The 22088-nt window shown below is 46.2% G+C and overlaps 1 protein-coding gene across 4 annotated transcripts in view; it reads right to left on the bottom strand.

Annotated features, from left to right (window-relative positions):
* VPS37C (VPS37C subunit of ESCRT-I) overlaps positions 1–19664 on the bottom strand; it is a 58852-nt gene extending 39188 nt beyond the window's left edge. For 2 of the 4 annotated variants that reach the window (XM_078676145.1, XM_078676233.1), the window contains exons 1-3: positions 14901–14988; positions 14208–14396; positions 5848–5956 (exon numbers count right to left, since the gene is read on the bottom strand). In XM_078676145.1, the coding sequence (XP_078532271.1) occupies positions 5848–5940 (93 nt within the window). In that variant the 5' untranslated portion in view covers positions 5941–5956; positions 14208–14396; positions 14901–14988. Of the gene's footprint in view, positions 1–5847; positions 5957–14207; positions 14397–14900; positions 14989–19447 lie in introns of those variants that run through there. The other 2 variants (XM_078675977.1, XM_078676063.1) reach the window with 2 other exon arrangements.
* Positions 19665–22088: the final 2424 nt, after the last annotated feature.

The following is a 22088-nucleotide window of genomic DNA, read 5'->3' as shown; positions in this document are numbered from 1 at the left end:
CATGTCTGAACTGGGGTGGCTTGGTGAGCAAAATAACGATGAATTAAACCCAGATCTGTGACTGGGGGTGAATGTTTAGCCATTGTGCAACATTCCGTCCATCATCTTGTGTGTTTTGCATTAATGCAATTAGAGCATGGAGATCAAATGTATTTTCTTTGAACACTCGCCCCAATAGTCAAACCTTTGAATGACTCAACCGTAAGAAGGATTTAACCCAGCCTGTACAGGTGAACTCAGCAAGCTAAGGGAGAAAATCCACTTCTTTGTATGCTGGACAAAAGAGGTAAGCAATGTGTTCAAAATGGCCACAACCAATCTCCAGGCTATCACTCTTCCACACCCCAAATATTCTCCTGTTCTGCTCTTCCTAGAGTCAAGAGTAGAGAGCAATTACCATCACTTGAAGATCTGGCAAGGAGGCAAATGCACTGCTACGGCGAAGAGCATATCTGCCTTTATGAGTATCAAGCTCTTTTTGGCACCGGGAGCCAGGGCTGTGACCAAAGTCAAGGTGACTTGTGGTCCATACTACCCCAGTCCGGTCTATAGTCTTATTGCCTAATCACGATCCTCTAACAACATTTTGATGGACTACCGTATGTAGAGGGTGCTGAGAAAAATACCATAACACAGATGAAATAAACACTTTCACTCTTCTGGTCACTTGCAGTATCACACAAAGTTTGAAGTCAAGATTTAAGTCCAGGTTCTTCAGTGGTGGGCATGGATTTTGTGGAGGGAAAACTCTTTGTCCAAGTGAAAGCCCTAGAGTTTCAGTCCACTAATCAAGACTAGGATCCATGTGGTACTTCCACCACCGGTTTGGTGTTGTCAATTATTTTATTTTTAGGAAATCCTATTTGTCCGACAGTGAATCTACATTAGACACTACATGACGCTCCAACTTGGTATGTCGGAGGTGTGGGATTTTTAATTGTTTTTTTGTTGTTGTTTTTTTAACACCAGATAACTATAATCGCCATCATTTTAAATTGAGACGTTTCATCATGTTGGCCCAACATAGCCTAGGAATCTGAAGTATAGAGAAAACATTAAGATACCTCAGAGTCTACATGGGAAACTTTAGTACTACAAGGAGAAAGACAACTTGAGAAAGCAACAGAAAGTAGAGAAGTCACTTCAGTGCAGAGCTGTGAATTTCAGTAAAGAGAACAGGAGGATTTCATGGCTGACAGTGTCAAATGCTGCAGAAAGTTCTAATCAAATCAGCGTACCAAAACTACGATTCATGCAGAATTTCAGTTCTTTGTGCTGGACGATAGCATGCCTGTGTACTGTCCAGGACATAGGTTTTAATAAAGAATAAACAGTTGCAAAGGGTTATCGCCACTTGTTTAAGTGCATTTACAGGATATAGAAGACTTTAGCTACAGTGCATACTAGCCAGTTATCCAAAAAAGAAAGAGGGAATTTGTCAGGGATTGGACAACCCATCCTTCTCTTCATTCAACACCTTATATTTAAAGTAAAGTTTTTGAGCATTAATTGGTCAAAACTACTGAGCAGATTAACACCAATACACAAAAAACACTCTTGTTCGACCAACGATCTAGCTCTCAAATTTGGAGTAACTATGTTCAGCCGTTTAGGCGGCAGCTGTGTCCAAAGTTCCTATGGTCAAATGAATGAGGAAAACGTGTTTTGGGACCCCCCTCTTTTTTCTTGGCCCTCGCTTGACGGATCACCCTGAAACTTATGAAGTGCAAACTAGTCAATAAATAGAACATTTTTGGAAATGTTGGCTGAGATTCGCCAAACATGTATCCAACACAACAAGGGCACCCATACGAGTCAGCACAGGACCTCGGGGAACAGTGGTCCCATGCAAAAAGAATGAAAGAAAACAATCCATATAGACACAATGGAAACTATATTAAGTTGTATGACTTGTCCAGCCGGACAGAGGTCAAGAATTTTTACTATACAATTTTCAAGTCACGAAAGATACCTTCAACAATTCATTTAGAGTAGGGCACAAGCCTGTACACTAACGCTTACAGATTGGCATGGTGAAAAGGTAGTCAAGAGACAGAGAAAGATATTTAAGCAGAAGCTAAGGATTTCTGTAAATGAAGCAATAACCGAAATTCAATTCACACCATCACAAACATATCACATTAGGTATACATTTCATTCTTTTTGCATGGAACCACTGTTATAAAAAAAGAGATTCGCCAAACGGCACCAAAGTTATTAGCAAAGCCCACAGTAATGCATCATCAGATGATAGTAATAACCTACAGCAGCGTTTCCCAAACTGGGTCCGCGGACCTCCAGGGGTCCGTGAGACATTCCAAGGGGGTCCGCAGGATTAGAGTGCCTGTTGTAGTGAAAAATGAAACGCCCATGCGTCCTCACAGCACACAAGAGCTGTGAATGTTGGCGTAGGGGCGGCGAGACCACAACAATACAATCGGGAGGCGGGGGCAGCGAATGGGCAGTCAGCGGGTCGGGGCCGCATGGGGCACAGCGGCTGGGGAAACGAGTGGAACGGAAGGCAAAAGGGGCACAAAAACAAGGAAAAGACGAGTGGCACAGAAGGCAGAAGGGCACAAAAAAATGAGGGGGAAACGAGTGGAACAGAGGGAAGAAATGCACAAAAAACGAGTGGAACAGAGGGCAGAAGGTCACAAAAAACGAGGGGAAAACGAGTGGAACAGAGGGCAGAAAGGCACAAAAACGAGTGGAACAGAGGGCAGAAAGGCACAAAAAACGAGGGGAAAACGAGTGGTACAGAGGGCAGAAAGGCACAAAAAACGAGGGGAAAACGAGTGGTACAGAGGGCAGAAAGGCACAAAAAACAAGGGAAAATGAGTGGAACAAAAGGCAGAATGGCTCAAAAAACGAGTGGAACAGAAGGCAAAAGGGGCACAAAAACGAGGGAAAAACGAGTGGCACTGAGGGCCAACGGGCACAAAAAACGAGTGGCACAGGGGAAAAATACAGAAATACAGAGACAGCTAAGAACAGAAGGCAGAACGGGCAGAGAGGTACGGGGACAGCGAGGAGAACAGAGGGAAGAAAAAGGGGCCCGGACCACGTACCGGCAGCGGGGAAGACAGACAACAGCAGTCACAGACACAACAATGAAAATACAGGCAATACAATAAAAGCAATTAAGCGTTGAAAAGCAGCACATGTCTACAGGTTACCTTTACTTGGCAGGCAGGTAAAAATAGATGCAGCCAGGATCAGCAGTAGGAATTTCGTGCTGCTGTCTGATTGCTCACTTTCCACAAGCCCTTAGGTGAATTATGTGTGCTGTCAAGCTTTCATATATCAGACCTATCAAGCTCTTATTCTGTGTAGCCTTTGCAGTTTGTTGTTGGCAAGGGACAGGGGCAGTGGGCATCCTAACAGGAGAGGGTCATGTTAGGTGCCACGCGAGGCCTCTCTGAAATACGCCTCAACTGCACTGCTCACCCCTTGCTGGTAAAATGTTGTTATGAGGTCTGTGACTAAAGATTATGTCTAACAGGAGTTTATGGTAATTGGCATAGCATTGTTCCATGATCTCGCTGATACAATATGCCTCCTGTGCAGATACCTTACTGCCATCTCTTGCACTTCCATGATGAACTCCTAATATAGACCTTGCATTTGCTCTGTACACTGGACTCATCGCTTTGTGCACTATCTTGTTAGAATTTTCATAATATTCCTTGCTCCTTGGGGCATGTCTTTATGATAAAATGCTTCATAATTGTATAGTATGTTAGGCCTTCTTAAACTGTGAATAGGTAAAAATGCTAATAATTCACAATCACTCAACCTGTTGCTGTAAGGAAGGGTCACCACTCCAAGGCTCTGGAATGAGAATGTAGAGGTGCTGCTATGGCTGAGAGCAGGAGACTTGTACCACTAAATAACGCACTGCTGTATGCATGCAGGTCCATGCCAATAGACTCAATTCAGGCTGTCTGCCTCTTGAAAATGTCTCCGCTTCAAAAGGCGTTTTTAAAAAGAAATTTAAATTGTACAAATTGCTTGGGGGTCCCCGGCTTCCAGTAGTGATTCAGTGGGGGTCCTCAGGAGTCAAAAGTTTGGGAACCACTGACCTACAGTATCCAACCTTACCTCATTTTAGTGCGTGGATCCTATGATAGGTTGTTGTTAACAAGATTTAGATTAAACATATTCCATCGTATTACCAGGTTCCCTAATATGAACGAATGGGCAAGGGTGATGCAATTATGCCCCTGTGACAACAGCTCAGAGCAAACAATTAATGTAGCTTTTTTTTGTAAATTTTATACCCTGCAAAGGAATGAATGGTTAGTGCCGCTTTTAAAGAAACTTACTTTTAGAAGATGCCGACCTGCGTTTTTAGCTTTACAACTTTTAGAAAATGAACTTGTGGTATGGATTTTAACAAACATTTTGAAAAGCGTGATGAAATATAGGAAGTTGATAATATTGTGATGGCATTACTATTCTATTTTTATGGGAATGGAGCTGCTGTATGTTGAATTTTGAATAATCACGTATTTTTATGATGTGCTTTTATGATGTTTTCAAATGGAAATCGAATAAGCTTGTTAACTTAATTACTATTAGAAATGCAGAAAAATGCATTTACTATGGAAACATGATCCTACCTATAACTACCCAATGGCAACCATCACTGGATGTATGAAGATATATATATATATAGATATATATATATATATATATATCATGCTTTGCCTTTAAAACGCATGCCTTTACCACAAATGTGCATTTAATGTGTATTCCTTTACAATGCAAGTTAAGTATATTTATGGTAATTGTACCCAAGTACTTACCTTAAATATACTTAACTTGCATAGTAAAGGTATACATGGAAAATGCATATTCATGGTAAAGGAATGCGATTTAAAAGCAATACATGGTAAAGGAAAGTGGTAATGGCACGGTATGGTAAGGGCATTGTGTGGCAATGGCATTGCGTGGTTAAGACTGCTTCCCTCCACTATGCCAACAGGTACTACCTAACAGAGATATTGTAAATGTATTTACCACCATCTCTACAACATTATACTAATACTAAATCATCGTCTTTAAAGGGCAATTAAACTTATTTATTTACACCAAATATATTACTGAATGTATTCAATTACAATCATAACCATAGTCTTTACTTTATATTTAGTTTAATGTAATTACAAATTAAGTAATCTTTGTCGACCCTAAACTTATAGCTCAATTGATTTAAATAAAATAAAATTTTAAAAACATTAAATCTAAATTGAAACCCTCAATTACTTTAGGTTAAATATCTTTCAAGAAGCAATCCATAATAATATTGCTAAACCTTATGGGAAAATTAAATAATTATCTATAACCTTACCAAAATACTAACCGTGACCCCAAATGAATTTAGATGAATTGAAATCAAAGAAAATCTAAACATAATTTTTTCCAACTAAAATTAAAATAATTTAACTTAACCGTATTAACTTAAACCCTGAAATACAATTAAAATGACCCTTAATGCAAAGCCTAATCCACATTTAAATTAAACTAAGCATTAGTGTACTTTATTTTAATCAACTTTAAATGAATCCTTAAATTTAATAATATCTTATTTATTAAATATTATGTGTTACTGGGACGATGTAATGGTAATCTGTGTACTTGCTACGTTGGTTTAGTAGATGTCTATCCTGCTTGGACTCGAGACTTAAATATTCCAATTTGGTTACAAATGCCAAAGTTAAAATGGGTTTGTCAACGCAATCGTCTCCACGACAGGAAAATCTCTTCACCAGCTCCTGCATCAGTTACCCTCTAAGTTTTTAAGTTTGACTCGCTTTAGTTCTGTGTAACACATAAGGACTTTACCTCCTGGGACTCCTGGGTGAGGCGCTCCATGCGCTCTGGGTCGTCCTGCATATCCCGCAGCTCCCCCACACTCATGTCCCGTAGAGATTCCATTTCTTATCAGGTGATCCTGGAGTACGGGAGAAAAACAAAGTTTCCCTTTCAGAAATGTGCATTCTTGAATTGAGAACCCTGTCATTCCCAGTGCCCTCTTGCATGTTTTTGTCCTTACCACTGGTTGCCCTCACTTCACAAATAGAAGCCCATGCCCTTCCCCTCTAACATGTTGTAGGTTGTGGCCATGGTCACGCTTTTCCTTCAGTGACCAGAGAACCCTGCCCTCCCTATTGAACAGGTCAGTCTGCCCTTACCGTGGGCATTAGGCCTGGGTGGAGTTGGCGGAGCTCTGCGTAGAACGGACCAAAAAAAAATAATCCTCCACGCGGAGTTCCGCAAGCTAATGAGCATGTTAGGTTGCGCCATTCAAAGCTACATTTTAGCGACAGTTGTTTGTCCTGCGCTGGAAAATCAGCACAAATGGCACTATGAGCAGCGCAAGAGTGCAAAGCTTGTTTCTGCCACTCAAGTAGATTTTCTTCTTGAGCAGTAGATTCGTCAACGTGAACAGAAGGTTTCTCAACACGAGTGGTAGTGGCCATCCGCGACCGCCCACGTTGAGAAATCTCACGGGAGGTAGACTGGAGTAAGATTTTCCTCGCTCGCCAACTTAACATTGGTGAGAGAGGAATAAACCAACTATTCGGAGAGGGAGAAACTCCACAAACTCTGCAAGCGGAATTTTACACCCAGGCCTAACCGTCATGTCTGGTCTTCAAAGAGAACCCTTTTATTATCACCTTACTTTAGTATGTAATTGTAACTGGTGTATTTTCTTTCAAAAGAACCCTGCTCTTCTCTGCTGTTAATAAGTTTTTACCACCAACATATACTTCATTCACACACTAAGTACCTCGCTCATCCCAAAGAGGACGCTAGTATGCACCAAACCATTAAGAGTTGCAATCAAGGGTCTTAGGGATCGCAAATGCCACAAATGGGCGTTTAGATGTGGGCATCAAGGTGGAAAGCTTTGTCATCAAGGTGAAAGCTTCAGTAGAACCAGTTACTTCACACTCCTCAAAGTTGTTTTCATTATTTTTATGCTACTACTACAGCACAGAGGGTTAGACGAGATAAACAGCCTGGATACCAACCAGGAACAGCACTAGCAAGAATACGCTCATCCTGCTGCTCCAACAGCTCTGCGGTACCACAAACAATGACCTCTCACACGGTCCTTCCAATGTCCAAGCTAAACGTTCACGCGGATAGTGTCAATCTGTCACAGGCAGCCAAATGACTGATGAGAAACATGAGTTGAAGCTGGTGGCCCTGGCTCCACTACCCAAATACGAACAGGTTCCTAAACTCAAGAAAAGGGAAGGTGGAACAAAAACACATACCTAAAAACTCACAGCAGGCATCTCCTTTTTCACAGAATCTAATTAATTAAGTTTGAAAAAACAACAAGCAATTGCAACGATGTGCCAATAAGAGCTGGCTCATTCCTGAAACCACAAGTGAAAAAACATGCACACGCAACGTCCACCTTAACTTTCTAGTGGCACTAGCAGGGTGTGTAATTTAGTGCAGTTATTGAACTTTCTACCAAGTCACCTGTGACCCAGGTTGATTGTGAGCACAACAACATTGGGAAATTACTTGGATGCCAACCAAGGTGGAGGCTTAGACCTGGAACTAATCCACACAAGGATGTAACTTCTAATTATCCCATCATTTGGAGAATTAAACCGATAGAATTACTGCAAAGGAATCGAAACAAATGCTGATTGAGTTACAGCTTGGAAAATCAAAAGTAATGCAGTGAGGGAAACTACTGAAAGGTTGATGATACCTAGCGCCAGGAAATGGATTAAGTGCCATAATCTGTGCCAGATAACAAATGTATCAATAAGAAGAAACCCAAACAATAGAAACTATATGAAAAGACAGATGCAAAGCAGTCCGAAGCATTGGCAAAGCTTACAGGTTTCACTTTGTAGGCCCATTAATTATGGCAATGCAGTGCAACATTGGCCTCCCCCCCATAATAAACACACAAAAAAAGTGTCGCGGTTGCAAGTCGCATCACTCTGTAGGTCAAACATGCATCACCACACATGCGCACAACTGCAGAATGACGCAGGCACGATTTTCCTTTTCTTTTTTTAATTGTACAATATAAAGTGGCGTAAAGCACTTAGCGAGGCAAATAAAAATAAATAACATTTTGAGCGCAGAAATGTGTTTTTCTTGTAGGCGAACGTCCAGCAGCAAATGGTAATTTAAAATTAAATGGCTAAGAGGGGTGGACCACACCTAAGGAGCACGTGGAGGAAAGCAACAGTGAGTGTGGGTGGTAACATTAAAATCAAGTTGGATTGGGGAAATGAGTACAAGCAGCAAATGGGGGAGAAGGAGAACAACATTGAGCATGGGAAGTTTGGAGGGGGAGAAGCCCACTAGAAAAAGAGCAGCACAAGGGAGAAAGCAATACAAAGAAGGGGGATGGTATCTGATGGGAGGAAGCACGCAAGGAGAGAGCGAGAAAAAACATCCACTCAGTACTTCAGAAAAATGTAAATAAGTAGTTCCCTGTAAGTGAGCAGAAATATGACCTGGAGGGCGAGACATGCAAGAACATCTTTAGCCAACTGCATATCTTTACGACATATTATAAAATATTCTATTCAACACACAGACAACGACCACTAGATCTCAAAAGCATACTTCGAAGATACCGCCTTGGCATGGTTGGGAGATACCCAAATGAAATTCTTGGGAGCAGAATTGGAGGTTGATAAGATCACGGCAATTGAATTTTATTAAAACATATCTGACACAGCTGGTCCCCATTTTAAAAGCAGTTTTCTATGAGGCAAAAGAGGAGGGACGACTCCCGACCACGATGAGAGAGGCTATGATCACTTCCCTATTGAAACCAAGCAAACCTTCCAATCAAGGTGAATCTTCCCGCCCGCTCTCACCGATTAATTGCGATACAAAAATCCTTCCTACGGTCCTATCCAAGAGGTTGAACCTGTTAATGGACAGATTGGTACTGCTGGACCAGTCCAGGTTTATCCCTGGCCAAGCAAAGTCCAATAATCTTAGGACCCTCTTTGCAGTACTCCAAGATATTGACCCTTACTGTGCCGCAGTGGGGGTGTTCCTCGATGCCACTTAGGAATTTGATTCCGTAGAATGGGATTATCTCTTAGGCACTTTGAGATATATAGGCAAGCCCCCAGAATTCCTGGGATGGGTAGAAGTATTGTACCGCCAACCCACTGCCACTGTTCTTCACAACTGGGTGCGTTCCACCCCTACCCCTTCACCATCACAACAGGCACACGCCAGGCTGTCCCTTATCCCCCATATTATTTGCTCTAGCTGTAGAACCACTCACTGCTAAAATACAGCAACACCACAAAGAACACACACTTATATACCTGTCCAGGCAACTTTTAATTTTGCTTTTACACAGACGACATCACACTATCTCAGGGATCCACAAGATAATTTAAACCCATTGCTGCTGGAAATTACAAAATGTGGCGAATATTTAGGCATAAATATTAACAGGGCCAAATCATCAATTTTTCCGCTGACTGAAGCGACTGTGCCATACACAGTAGACTACCCACTGACATGGAGAAGTAAGGGGGTAAAATACCTTGACATGGAGAAGTAAGGGGGTAAAATACCTAGGGGTCAAAGTCACGAGGGATAGGGAAGAATTAATGCGCTCCAATTACGGAGATACGCTGGAAACAGTTACAGACAATCACACGGTGGACAGCCATTCCTCATTCCATGGCAGGGCGGATCTCCCTGGTAAAAATGATATTGCTGCCCGAGTTCCTCTACCTCTTCATTAACATACCTTACTACCCCGGGAAATCCTTTTTAGCGCACTAAAAACACAGCCCATCCGTTTGGTGCGGGGTGGTAAACAAGCTAGGCTTCGATGGGATACCTTGACACTACCTTTTTCACAGGGCGGTTATGAAGTACCGGATTTCGAACTTTACTATCACCGAGCACAAGTGCACTATGCTGCATACTGGTTTCACCCGCATCCCTTTATGCTGCAATTGGCGGTTGAGATCCGCTACATGGCTCCTGTCCCCCTTTCAGACTTCCTATTCATCCCCACTAAGAAGCGAGATCAAGCTCCCACCACAGTTGCATGCGGCAATTCAGCTTGGAGGAAAATTGCAGCCAAACTGGATAAATCAATGCTATATTCTCCCAAATTACCACTGATTTACCATCCAGAGCTCCAAGTCACTTATGAACAGCAGTGTCAGTCAAGGCTGGAAAAAGCCCAGATAAATACATGGGGGAACCTATATGCAGTGGGACACTTCCGGTCCAGGGAGTAATTCTTCGGTACTACCACACCTACTACCATGGACTTATTCATGTTTGTTCGACTTCAACAAAGTGTAAGGGCAGCCACACCAACGTTCCCACAGGAACCCCCACACTCCCACCGCTTCATGTGCTCCTACAAGCATCCCTAACATGTCACCTCACTCATCCATCATCATACACAAAAGGCAGCTAAGGCACGCGCGCTGACAGCCCGCTGGGACTGGGAGCCTGATCTGGGAGCACAGCTGACAGACAAACAATGGGAGTTCTGCGACACGTAAACAGAGGCTCTCACAGCAAATAGTAGACTGCGACTGATCCATTATAAGTTTTTGCATTGATTATACTATACCCTGGTCGAACTATGCAAATTCAAGCTCAGGGATGATGATAAATGCGCCAGGTGCAGCTGTGAGGGGGCTGACTTCCTCCACTTGGCGTGGCAGTGCCCAGCGATTTTTGATTATTGGCAAAAGGTATTTGCACAGGGGTTACCGAGTGCTAAGAGCAAAGTGGCCTGAAGGTGGGGACGGGTTTGCGCCACCAAATTTAAATACTGGCTGCATGACATTACAACTTGGCAGGAGCAGTCATTCAATTATGCTGAACTGCTTCCGCCTGCCTCCAGACCAAGGGACATATGGGGTACCCTGAAATCATGCCTCCTTTACTCAACTGAAAAAGCAGCAGCCACCCCAGATACACCCAAGAGTGTTGTAATGGGAGGAGGCGAGAACAGACCCCTAATACAAACCAATAGATAACCTGGTGCCCCACACCGCAGTAGATATAGGCAAGTGAAGATTGTTGTAGGAGTCAAGGTATTCTTGGTCATAAATATCTGTAAATACTTATCCTGTGACCTGTACAGCTAATGTGTATATATAGACTAATTGGACCAGGGCAGGTGTTCAAGATTTACATTACACATTGTAAACTGTTATTGCATACTGTAATACATGTATATCTTCGAGAAAAACAGCACTGTGTATGGCAGGGGTTTGATTCCCCGAGTTGGGGTGGGAGGGTGTTTCTTTTCCTCTTCTATGTATCGTCAAATAAACTAAATAAAAAGTTTAAAAAATAAAACAATAGCTGCGCGTGGGGTATAGCCTATTTACTGTACTAGGTGTGCAAGAAGAAAGAAAGTGAAATATTGCAATATCCTGAACTCGCTGTTGCTCAGATTGTTAACGTCACTGCTTTTTGCAACTAAGAAAATGTTGAATTAAAAAAAATCCAAACATTAAAAAACTAAGCACTAGGAAAAGTAATAAGATCTGAGATAATTGTTGAAAGCAAATTAAGAAACATAACAGATATTGCCAGGATTCAGAGACAATGAGAAGTAGGATTTTCTCTCATTTTTATAGACACCTGTTTATATCTATGAGATTAAGTCAACAAGTGCAGTCCTAGAAAACTCCAAGAACATGTCTAGCATTAAAAGGCAATGTTAATGCATCACAGTGAATGCAGCAACACTTAGCTAATAGCAGACACAGTCGTAATAATCGAAAAAGAAAGCCCCAGGAAAAGCTCGGCTCCCAGACAAATTTACACAAACTAAGCACAGATGTTTCTAGAACTGTGTTCCACACTCAAGGAAAATACAAATCCTAGGAGCTATTTCATCTAAGTGCTCGTTATCTTAATCCTAAAACCTGGCATAATATTTCAAAGATATTTCCATCCCATCTCACTCAATGCTTGCTGCAACATTTAGCCAAAAGCAACCAAAATGTGTACACATCAGGCCAGCAAATCACTCAGTTATACCAAGGCTAGATATACCTCTTAGTTAGTTATCAGACCTAGAGAAACAAGTTCTCTTAAGGAACAACAGTTGACAACTAATATGTGCATCTTTAAATAACTTTTAGTCATATTGACTCATTAAACAAGACTTACTAAGGTGCCTACATTGTTTTCAATTGTCTCAAACTATCTTTTGTTCTTGTTGCAAAGCCTAAACCCAGTTTTCGATGATCATGTTAAAACATCGTAAAGATATCCAAAATCCAGGGTGCTGCCAATGGATTTAGTTTCATTTATATGATGTTGCATAATCAGCAGATAAGGGTGCCTCCCTTTCTTCTCGGTTACGTATACTTGCTCAAAAATACTTATTGGAAACAATTTAAACAAAGGTAAAGATTTTGTGATTGATTCACCTTTTACCTGATGCATATCTTGATTCAACTCAGTTTATCTTCCTCATGAGATGGACAAAACAATTGCGAGAATTCATTGCAATTAGATATTTTCTACTACATTTGCCCTCCATACATAAAGTAACAAATCACAAACCTAAAGTAGTCCATATTACACAAATGTATATCCTACCATAACCCAACGTACCACTTAACAGCATAATTAGCTAAGAAAAACACGACCCAAGTATTGATACATTTCAGAATAGAGGAATTTAATTAGAGTAGGAGGATAGGATAGGATGGGAATTTAAATAGCTCGCTAAACCAAAAAGGTGTCAAGGCGTAAAGCGGGACGAAGGAGAAGCAAGCATTGGCTGACTACAAGTGGAAATGCCAGGTCTTTAAGATCTTCTTAAAGGATGCAAGTGAGTTTGCCATAGTGATGGAGAGAGGCAAAATGTTCCAAAGTTTGGCGGCCGCCACAGAGAATGAGCCGCCACCCCACCTGGACCGACGAAATCTAGGCGAGACGAGCTTCTTCTGAGTGGAGGACCTCAAGGTTCTGCCCAGTATGTACCCATGGAATAAGGTTGCTCGGTGAGATGATCCCGTGTCATGCATGGCCTTGTACACCAAATTAAGAGCTCCATCTCTGTTATCTTGAAATGGTTCTCCTCCTTCTCGCCTGAAGAAACTTGTGTCATCCTTCTCAAATTAGATTCACTTACCCCTTCACGCTGTATCTACTCTTTTGATGCTTTAGCTCCATAATAACCCTTCCCCCTACTGCATTGGTTACTTCTATGAGCACTCTCTAGGGCTATAGTAGGATGTATACTTTGTAACTACAGGCATATTAAGCATTTAAACCATTCAAACCAATTCTTCATTTAAATGATAAGTCTTTTTACTGCATTGTTAACCAGTGAGAAATTAGATGCTCGCTGGTGTCTCTTTTCAATATACTAAATGGCAACCAAAAAACAATATCCTGCAAAGTGGCATCTATATTCATTTCCAAGTACATCCTCCCATGCCCCAGTCATTTAAAAACACAATGAGCCAGGTAAGAAAAATGCTGCATCATCCGACACTCTGTCGGAACATGTGGGGAAAGGACTGTTGGCCCCAATTCATCTTTAAGTCGTCAAGTTACCTTTTACTAAAATTCTCATCAATGAGCAATAAAGAAAATGTTTATCTCATGACTACTATTGTTATGTGTACCTGATCGCAAAGCTCACCTATCACAGTAAACATCCCAATGTATCTCATGCAACATTTGATGCACATAAATCATAAGCTCACAGTGAGATACTAGAAACGTCCTACTGGGATAGACCCAGTGAAAGAAGGTACATCTGAAACCATGAACACTGTATTCGACGGATCTATGCTTGCCTGGACCCTCACACTAGAATAAGGAACTTCAGAGTCTGCAATGCTCTCAATGGACCACATTTACATTGCTGGCTAGATCAGATCTGATCTGATGGACTCTCCCTTCTGGTAGGCCCTGTGCTTTTATGCCACAAGTAATTAACACTAAAGAGGTGCAAAAAGTGTGTGTTGTGCAACGACAACTATGTTTTAACCAATTCCAAGCTCTGAACTAATTACAAGAACTTCCCAGAACAAGATCCGCTCATTCTTTTTATACTATGCTGCAACCAAGAAAGTAATTTTCCTTCCAAGCCCCCTTCATCTCCTTCACTACAGAGAACCTGCTGTCCCCATACACCCCAGCGGACTTGTAGCTCAGATGCTGCCTTTACTTCCTTTTACCTGGTCTCTGTTGACGCTGGACTGTGATCGGTGTAAGTCAGTTGCCGCTCTCCAATCTACCTCAGATGGGGATGAAACATGTTGTTCGTTCTGCCACACTCTGATGTCTTGTTTGCTTCTTTGCCTTTAGATTGATATGGTGCCAGGTAGACTATATTCCGAGGAAATTAGTAAAAACAGACATCCAATCTGAAACAAGAACGCCTTACTTAAACACTTCATACTGATAATATTGGTACTGTTGAAATAAGGCATTTGCTCATTCAAAATCACTATTTATTTCAATAAGTAGCATCTGCAAAATTATATACCGAAATATCAGAAAGAATTTTTTTAAAACGTGCATTCATAAAATTGCCAACTTTAATTAACAAAGGAAAACAAACATTACTCTCTGCATCCAAACAACAATCAATCACTTGTCCCGGCTTGTATAAACAATCAATAAATAAAGTAAAGTCCACATTTGTAAAGCGCACAATCACCCGTAAGGGTCTCTAGGCGCTGGGGGCCGTCGGGAAGATTAAGCGAGCTATTGCCCAGAGTCACATGGTGCTGGGCTAACCTGCCGCCGGAGCCGGGGATCGAACCGTGGTCCCCAGATTCCAGCGTCAGTCGCCCTGGCCGCGGCGCCACACCTCTCCACACAATCAATAAATAAAACCTAAGCACCGCAGAAGAGACATTCCATACCTGATGAACCAGAGTGCCATCACAGATGTGGCATCATGAGGTCTTTAAATTACTTCACAGGAAGAAAAACAACTCACAACCAAAGGGCTGCATTAATGTAAAAAAAAAAAAAATGTTTTTTTTTTTAATTGCTACAATAACTTATAAAAACTAGTAATTAACACAATACTTTAGAAATTCAGATAAAAGACCCGAGTATCAAAGCATGCCATTTAATAATGTCCCTGGCACTAGGCCACTAATTACATCCATTACGTCTCCTGAGCTATTCGCTGTTATGACAGCAGCTTCAGTTCAGTAAGTCAGCAAAGAGCAAGAAGAGTGCTAATTATCAAAGTATACGCAATGACGGTAAAGTCTGGCCCAGGAGCGTCAGTTCTCTTCGTAATCACCCTATCACCACTGTGAGTTACTATCGTGTTCTACTCTGTCGGCAGGGGTTTATGAGAGCTACAGAGAGCAGAGTGAGGACTACGTGAGAACTAGAGAGGGTGAATTGGTAAGAGCTAGAGAGAGAGTGTGTGTGGGAACTAGAGAGAGTAAAGGATGAGAGAGAGGGCGAGGGGTTTGTGATAACTACAGAGAGTGAGGCGGTTCTGGAGCCCCAGGGACAGTCATGAAGGGGGGTTTCTAGGCGCTACAGAGAGTGAGGCGGTTCTGGAGCCCCAGGGACAGTCATGAAGGGGGGTTTCTAGGCGCTACAGAGAGTGAGGCGGTTCTGGAGCCCCAGGGACAGTCATGAAGGGAGGTTTCTAGGCGCTACAGAGAGTGAGGCGGTTCTGGAGCCCCAGGGACAGTCATGAAGGGGGGTTTCTAGGCGCTACAGAGAGTGAGGCGGTTCTGGAGCCCCAGGGACAGTCCTGAAGGGAGGTTCTAGGCACTGGAGTGAGGGTGTGTGACACCCACAGAGTCGGTTCTGGAGCCCCAGGGACAGTCATGAAGGGGGGTTTCTAGGCGCTACAGAGAGTGAGGCGGTTCTGGAGCCCCAGGGACAGTCATGAAGGGAGGTTTCTAGGCGCTACAGAGAGTGAGGCGGTTCTGGAGCCCCAGGGACAGTCATGAAGGGGGGTTTCTAGGCGCTACAGAGAGTGAGGCGGTTCTGGAGCCCGAGGGACAGTCATGAAGGGAGGTTTCTAGGCGCTACAGAGAGTGAGTCGGTTCTGGAGCCCCAGGGACAGTCATGAAGGGAGGGTGTCTAGGCGCTACAGAGAGTGAGGCGGTTCTGGAGCCCCAGGGACAGTCATGAAGGGGGGTTTCTAGGCGCTACAGAGAGTGAGGCGGTTCTGGAGCCCCAGGGACAGTCATGAAGGGAGGGTGTCTAGGCGCTACAGAGAGTGAGGCGGTTCTGGAGCCCCAGGGCCAGTCATGAAGGGGGGTTTCTAGGCGCTACAGAGAGTGAGGCGGTTCTGGAGCCCTAGGGACAGTCATGAAGGGGGGTTTCTAGGCGCTACAGAGAGTGAGGCGGTTCTGGAGCCCTAGGGACAGTCCTGAAGGGAGGTTTCTAGGCGCTACAGAGAGTGAGCGGTGTGTGACAGCTACAGAGTGAGTCGGTTCTGGAGCTCCAGGGACAGTCCTGAAGGGAGGTTTCTAGGCGCTGGAGTGAGGGGTGTGTGACAGCTACAGAGTGAGTCGGTTCTGGAGCTCCAGGGACAGTCCTGAAGGGAGGTTTCTAGGCGCTGGAGTGAGGGGTGTGTGACAGCTACAGAGTGAGTCGGTTCTGGAGCTCCAGGGACAGTCCTGAAGGGAGGTTTCTAGGCGCTACAGAGAGTGAGGCGGTTCTGGAGCCCCAGGGCCAGTCATGAAGGGGGGTTTCTAGGCGCTACAGAGAGTGAGGCGGTTCTGGAGCCCCAGGGACAGTCATGAAGGGGGGTTTCTAGGCGCTACAGAGAGTGAGTCGGTTCTGGAGCCCCAGGGACAGTCATGAAGGGGGGTTTCTAGGCGCTACAGAGAGTGAGGCGGTTCTGGAGCTCCAGGGACAGTCCTGAAGGGAGGTTTCTAGGCGCTACAGAGAGTGAGGCGGTTCTGGAGCCCCAGGGCCAGTCATGAAGGGGGGTTTCTAAGCGCTACAGAGAGTGAGGCGGTTCTGGAGCCCCAGGGACAGTCATGAAGGGGGGTTTCTAGGCGCTACAGAGAGTGAGTCGGTTCTGGAGCCCCAGGGACAGTCATGAAGGGGGGTTTCTAGGCGCTACAGAGAGTGAGGCGGTTCTGGAGCCCCAGGGACAGTCATGAAGGGGGGTTTCTAGGCGCTACAGAGAGTGAGGCGGTTCTGGAGCCCCAGGGACAGTCATGAAGGGGGGTTTCTAGGCGCTGCAGAGGGTGAGGCGGTTCTGGAGCCCTAGGGACAGTCCTGAAGGGAGGTTTCTAGGCGCTACAGAGAGTGAGGGGTGTGTGACAGCTACAGAGTGAGTCGGTTCTGGAGCTCCAGGGACAGTCCTGAAGGGAGGTTTCTAGGCGCTACAGAGAGTGAGTCGGTTCTGGAGCCCCAGGGACAGTCATGAAGGGGGGTTTCTAGGCGCTACAGAGAGTGAGGCGGTTCTGGAGCCCCAGGGACAGTCATGAAGGGGGGTTTCTAGGCGCTACAGAGAGTGAGGCGGTTCTGGAGCCCCAGGGACAGTCATGAAGGGAGGGTGTCTAGGCGCTACAGAGAGTGAGGCGGTTCTGGAGCCCCAGGGCCAGTCATGAAGGGGGGTTTCTAGGCGCTACAGAGAGTGAGGCGGTTCTGAAGCCCTAGGGACAGTCATGAAGGGGGGTTTCTAGGCGCTACAGAGAGTGAGGCGGTTCTGGAGCCCTAGGGACAGTCCTGAAGGGAGGTTTCTAGGCGCTACAGAGAGTGAGGGGTGTGTGACAGCTACAGAGTGAGTCGGTTCTGGAGCTCCAGGGACAGTCCTGAAGGGAGGTTTCTAGGCGCTGGAGTGAGGGGTGTGTGACAGCTACAGAGTGAGTCGGTTCTGGAGCTCCAGGGACAGTCCTGAAGGGAGGTTTCTAGGCGCTGGAGTGAGGGGTGTGTGACAGCTACAGAGTGAGTCGGTTCTGGAGCTCCAGGGACAGTCCTGAAGGGAGGTTTCTAGGCGCTACAGAGAGTGAGGCGGTTCTGGAGCCCCAGGGCCAGTCATGAAGGGGGGTTTCTAGGCGCTACAGAGAGTGAGTCGGTTCTGGAGCCCCAGGGACAGTCATGAAGGGGGGTTTCTAGGCGCTACAGAGAGTGAGGCGGTTCTGGAGCTCCAGGGACAGTCCTGAAGGGAGGTTTCTAGGCGCTACAGAGAGTGAGGCGGTTCTGGAGCCCCAGGGCCAGTCATGAAGGGGGGTTTCTAGGCGCTACAGAGAGTGAGGCGGTTCTGGAGCCCCAGGGACAGTCATGAAGGGGGGTTTCTAGGCGCTACAGAGAGTGAGGCGGTTCTGGAGCCCCAGGGACAGTCATGAAGGGGGGTTTCTAGGCGCTGCAGAGGGTGAGGCGGTTCTGGAGCCCTAGGGACAGTCCTGAAGGGAGGTTTCTAGGCGCTACAGAGAGTGAGGGGTGTGTGACAGCTACAGAGTGAGTCGGTTCTGGAGCTCCAGGGACAGTCCTGAAGGGAGGTTTCTAGGCGCTACAGAGAGTGAGGGGTGTGTGACAGCTACAGAGTGAGTCGGTTCTGGAGCTCCAGGGACAGTCCTGAAGGGAGGTTTCTAGGCGCTACAGAGGGTGAGGCGGTTCTGGAGCCCCAGGGACAGTCATGAAGGGAGGTTTCTAGGCGCTACAGAGAGTGAGGCGGTTCTGGAGCCCCAGGGACAGTCATGAAGGGGGGGTTTCTAGGCGCTACAGAGAGTGAGGCGGTTCTGGAGCCCCAGGGACAGTGATGGAGGGAGGTTTCTAGGCGCTACAGAGAGTGAGGCGGTTCTGGAGCCCCAGGGACAGTCATGAAGGGGGGTTTCTAGGCGCTACAGAGAGTGAGGCGGTTCTGGAGCCCCAGGGACAGTGATGGAGGGAGGTTTCTAGGCGCTACAGAGAGTGAGGCGGTTCTGGAGCCCCAGGGACAGTGATGGAGGGAGGTTTCTAGGCGCTACAGAGAGTGAGGCGGTTCTGGAGCCCCAGGGACAGTGATGGAGGGAGGTTTCTAGGCGCTACAGAGAGTGAGGCGGTTCTGGAGCCCCAGGGACAGTCCTGAAGGGAGGTTTCTAGGCGCTACAGAGAGTGAGCGGTGTGTGACACCCACAGAGTCGGTTCTGGAGCCCCAGGGACAGTCATGAAGGGGGGTTTCTAGGCGCTACAGAGAGTGAGGCGGTTCTGGAGCCCCAGGGACAGTCATGAAGGGGGGTTTCTAGGCGCTACAGAGAGTGAGGCGGTTCTGGAGCCCCGGTCTCGGCCTCCACGGGGAGTGCCCGCTCTGAGCCCTCTTCCTGTCAGCTGTCTCGGCAGCAGTGAGGCTCTTTCAGTCCTGGGGGTGACGGCCCCCCCTGGCAGCGGGAGGGGCCCTTGGCCCGTCCCTGGGAGCAGGGGGCCCCAGCACCCTGCCGCAGCCCCTGCCCTGACCCCCCTGGAGCGCGGCCGGGCTCGGGCCGCGGGGACTCACCGCCTCCACCCTCGGCTCTTCCTGTCACTCGGTGTCGCGCTGCGATGAGGCGGCCGGTGCGCCGCCGACGAGAGCCGCCCGGGCCGTACATGACGTCAGGGCGCGTCGACTCACGCGACCCCTCTCGCCGCGGGTCTGGAGACTGTTGAGAAAGGTTCCACCCGGCCCGTACGTACGTCACGTGCGCGTCCCCTATGAACGCCGCGCTGACGCGAGGGCCGTGCTACGTCACTGCGGCTGAGAGGGAGCACGCGCTGCCGTTCTACTGCTCTTTACCCTGGGGGGAGTGGGGCCACTTTACCATCACTAGTATATGCAGTAGACCCTTGTACTATATATCATTCCTATGTGACTCTTAGAGTATATCCATTGTATCTCTTCCTTGTGTGACTTTACATCTTGTACATTTGCAATTTTTTTCCGTGTGTATCCCTTTTGTAACGCCTGTAATCCTAAATCCTTATGTTTTTCAACTGGTCCGTATGTAAAGCGCTCTGACACCTTCGGGTAAAGTTCGCGCTATATAAAATCGCATAAATAAATAAAAATAAATAAATAGGGGGACCACACTGAAGTAGGACCTCTGGCACTATCAGGCGGGCAACTAGAGCCACATTTCGGGGGGGCGGGGGGGCTGAAGAATATTTGGGGCGGGGGGGGCAAATTCTTCCAACCATAGACAGAGTGGCTGTAAGAAGGGGTGAACACACAATAAAAGCCTCGTTTACAGATAAATGGTCTTTTAAAGATCTGTTAAGTACTCGGGTGCGGCTGCAATTAGACGGTTGCCAGCCCGCGAAGCTGTCTCAGCCCGCGCCGACACACACAACGGGTTGGGATCTGAAGCCCCGTGAGCCCAATGGGTGTTGCACGCCTAGGCACTACCTCCTCTAAGCACATTGTTCCTTCAGGGTGGGACTACGCCGCCTGTCACCGCCCACTGCTACGCGGGTGTGGAGCTAAACTGGCGTGTTGTGTTTATCTCATATCTTATTTGCATATTGTTCTGTAAATTACATCACGGATGACACTTGGAATCCCCAAGTGTCATTAGTGATCATTTGAAGAGCTTTCATGCTTGGTGCAGCTGTGCGGAGCTGCTTATGCTGTGCTGGCTTCTTTTCCTGGAACTTAATAAATACAGACAGCAGGACTCCGCATCACCTTTTTACCAGGTCCAGCCTCGACGACCTATTAACGTTCTTTAAGTCCATGAGGCCAGGTTCTTTTTAATTCACCTACCCTTATTAACTGCTGAGCCTTCCTCTCATTACCCCATCACCACACATAGTATTGTTAGAACAGTGCTCCCGCGTTGTCGTAGGTTGTACCACGCCCCCTCCCGCAGCAGGGCGGGAAGACCCCTATTGTGAAAAGTTGGCCTGGCATATGCTGTCCACTATTCTAGTGGGCACCGCGCACCAGTCCAAACGACCCCTTATTGATGGTCAGTTTAAAGTCAACCTTATAGAAAGCTATCCTAGTGGTAGCTGTGGAGAGCAGCCTTCAGGCTAAGTCTTGAAGAAATGTAAAGCAGCTTGTTTTACCAGTCTATAATCTTGCGAATGACCAAATGAAAGGAGAACCACACCAGGTATATATAAAATATATGTATTTATTCTAAACACATCCCCCTAGTCTCTTTATGAGGCTAGTGGCAAAGGTACATACAGTAAACTTATTTAGCACACAGTAAATTAGCACAATATATGGTCAGCCCTAGGGGCGTCACAAACCATATACTAATAAACTGGTATAAGAACCACGACTGACATAGATACAAGACCTAGAGCCTTTAGAACCGCAGGGGCCATCAGGAACCACCCAAGGTAGTGACACGGGACCAACTGGGGACGTGTGCAGTGTCTAAACACAGACTCAAATCAGTATTAACTTCTATGGGGAAAGTCACGGTTGGAAAATTACAGATTAAGGACACTTAGTAGTGAACTTGGAGCAAACCCCTTTAGAACTAGGCAGTTCTAGAGTCAATACCCACGGGAGCACCGGAGTACTCGAGTTACCTCATCCAGGGAAGCCGGGTGCATAGGTGTCTTTTGATGTCGGGTTTCGTCGTCGTTTCCTATGGCGAGCTGCAAAGAAGTGCTGCAGGGGACCAAGTGGAAAGTGTCCGGATGGATCCAAGGGTGGATCGAAGATCTGAAGAACCTGAAAGCAGAGGGGACAGAGTCTGGGTCACTAGCCAGTGACCAGGAAGGCAAGGAGAAGATGCCAACCAATGTCGGGTGATATCAGGTGAAGAAGGTGAAGCTTGACTCTTCAGCCATGAGGACTAGGAGGCATCGACGATGACCAGGAGCTGGATTCGAGCTGTCCCACGAGAAGGATGTCTAGTGCTGCAGCGTCGGTATCCGGATTGGACCCAACAAGCCTTGGCAACAGCAATCCACACAGAAAGCAAAGATTGGCTTTGGTGCAGACCAGCAAGGTATGGGGGACTCACCCTTTGGAGGGGAGCCAAGGCACGTCTGGAGCAACCAGGAAAGCCCAAGAAACAGAAGAGTTACCTTCGTGGGGACCCACCAGTCGACGGACAAGGGATCGCAAACGAGCCTCGAGCTGAAATGCTAGAAGCGGGCCCACGGAACACCTGTGGAGTGTAGGCCCACAATCTTTGGTG

This window comes from Lissotriton helveticus, chromosome 1_1, assembly GCF_964261635.1.
Source record: "Lissotriton helveticus chromosome 1_1, aLisHel1.1, whole genome shotgun sequence".
NCBI lineage: Eukaryota > Metazoa > Chordata > Amphibia > Caudata > Salamandridae > Lissotriton > Lissotriton helveticus.
Note: the sequence above shows the minus strand (reverse complement) of the source record. Positions and strands in the feature narration are given on the sequence as shown.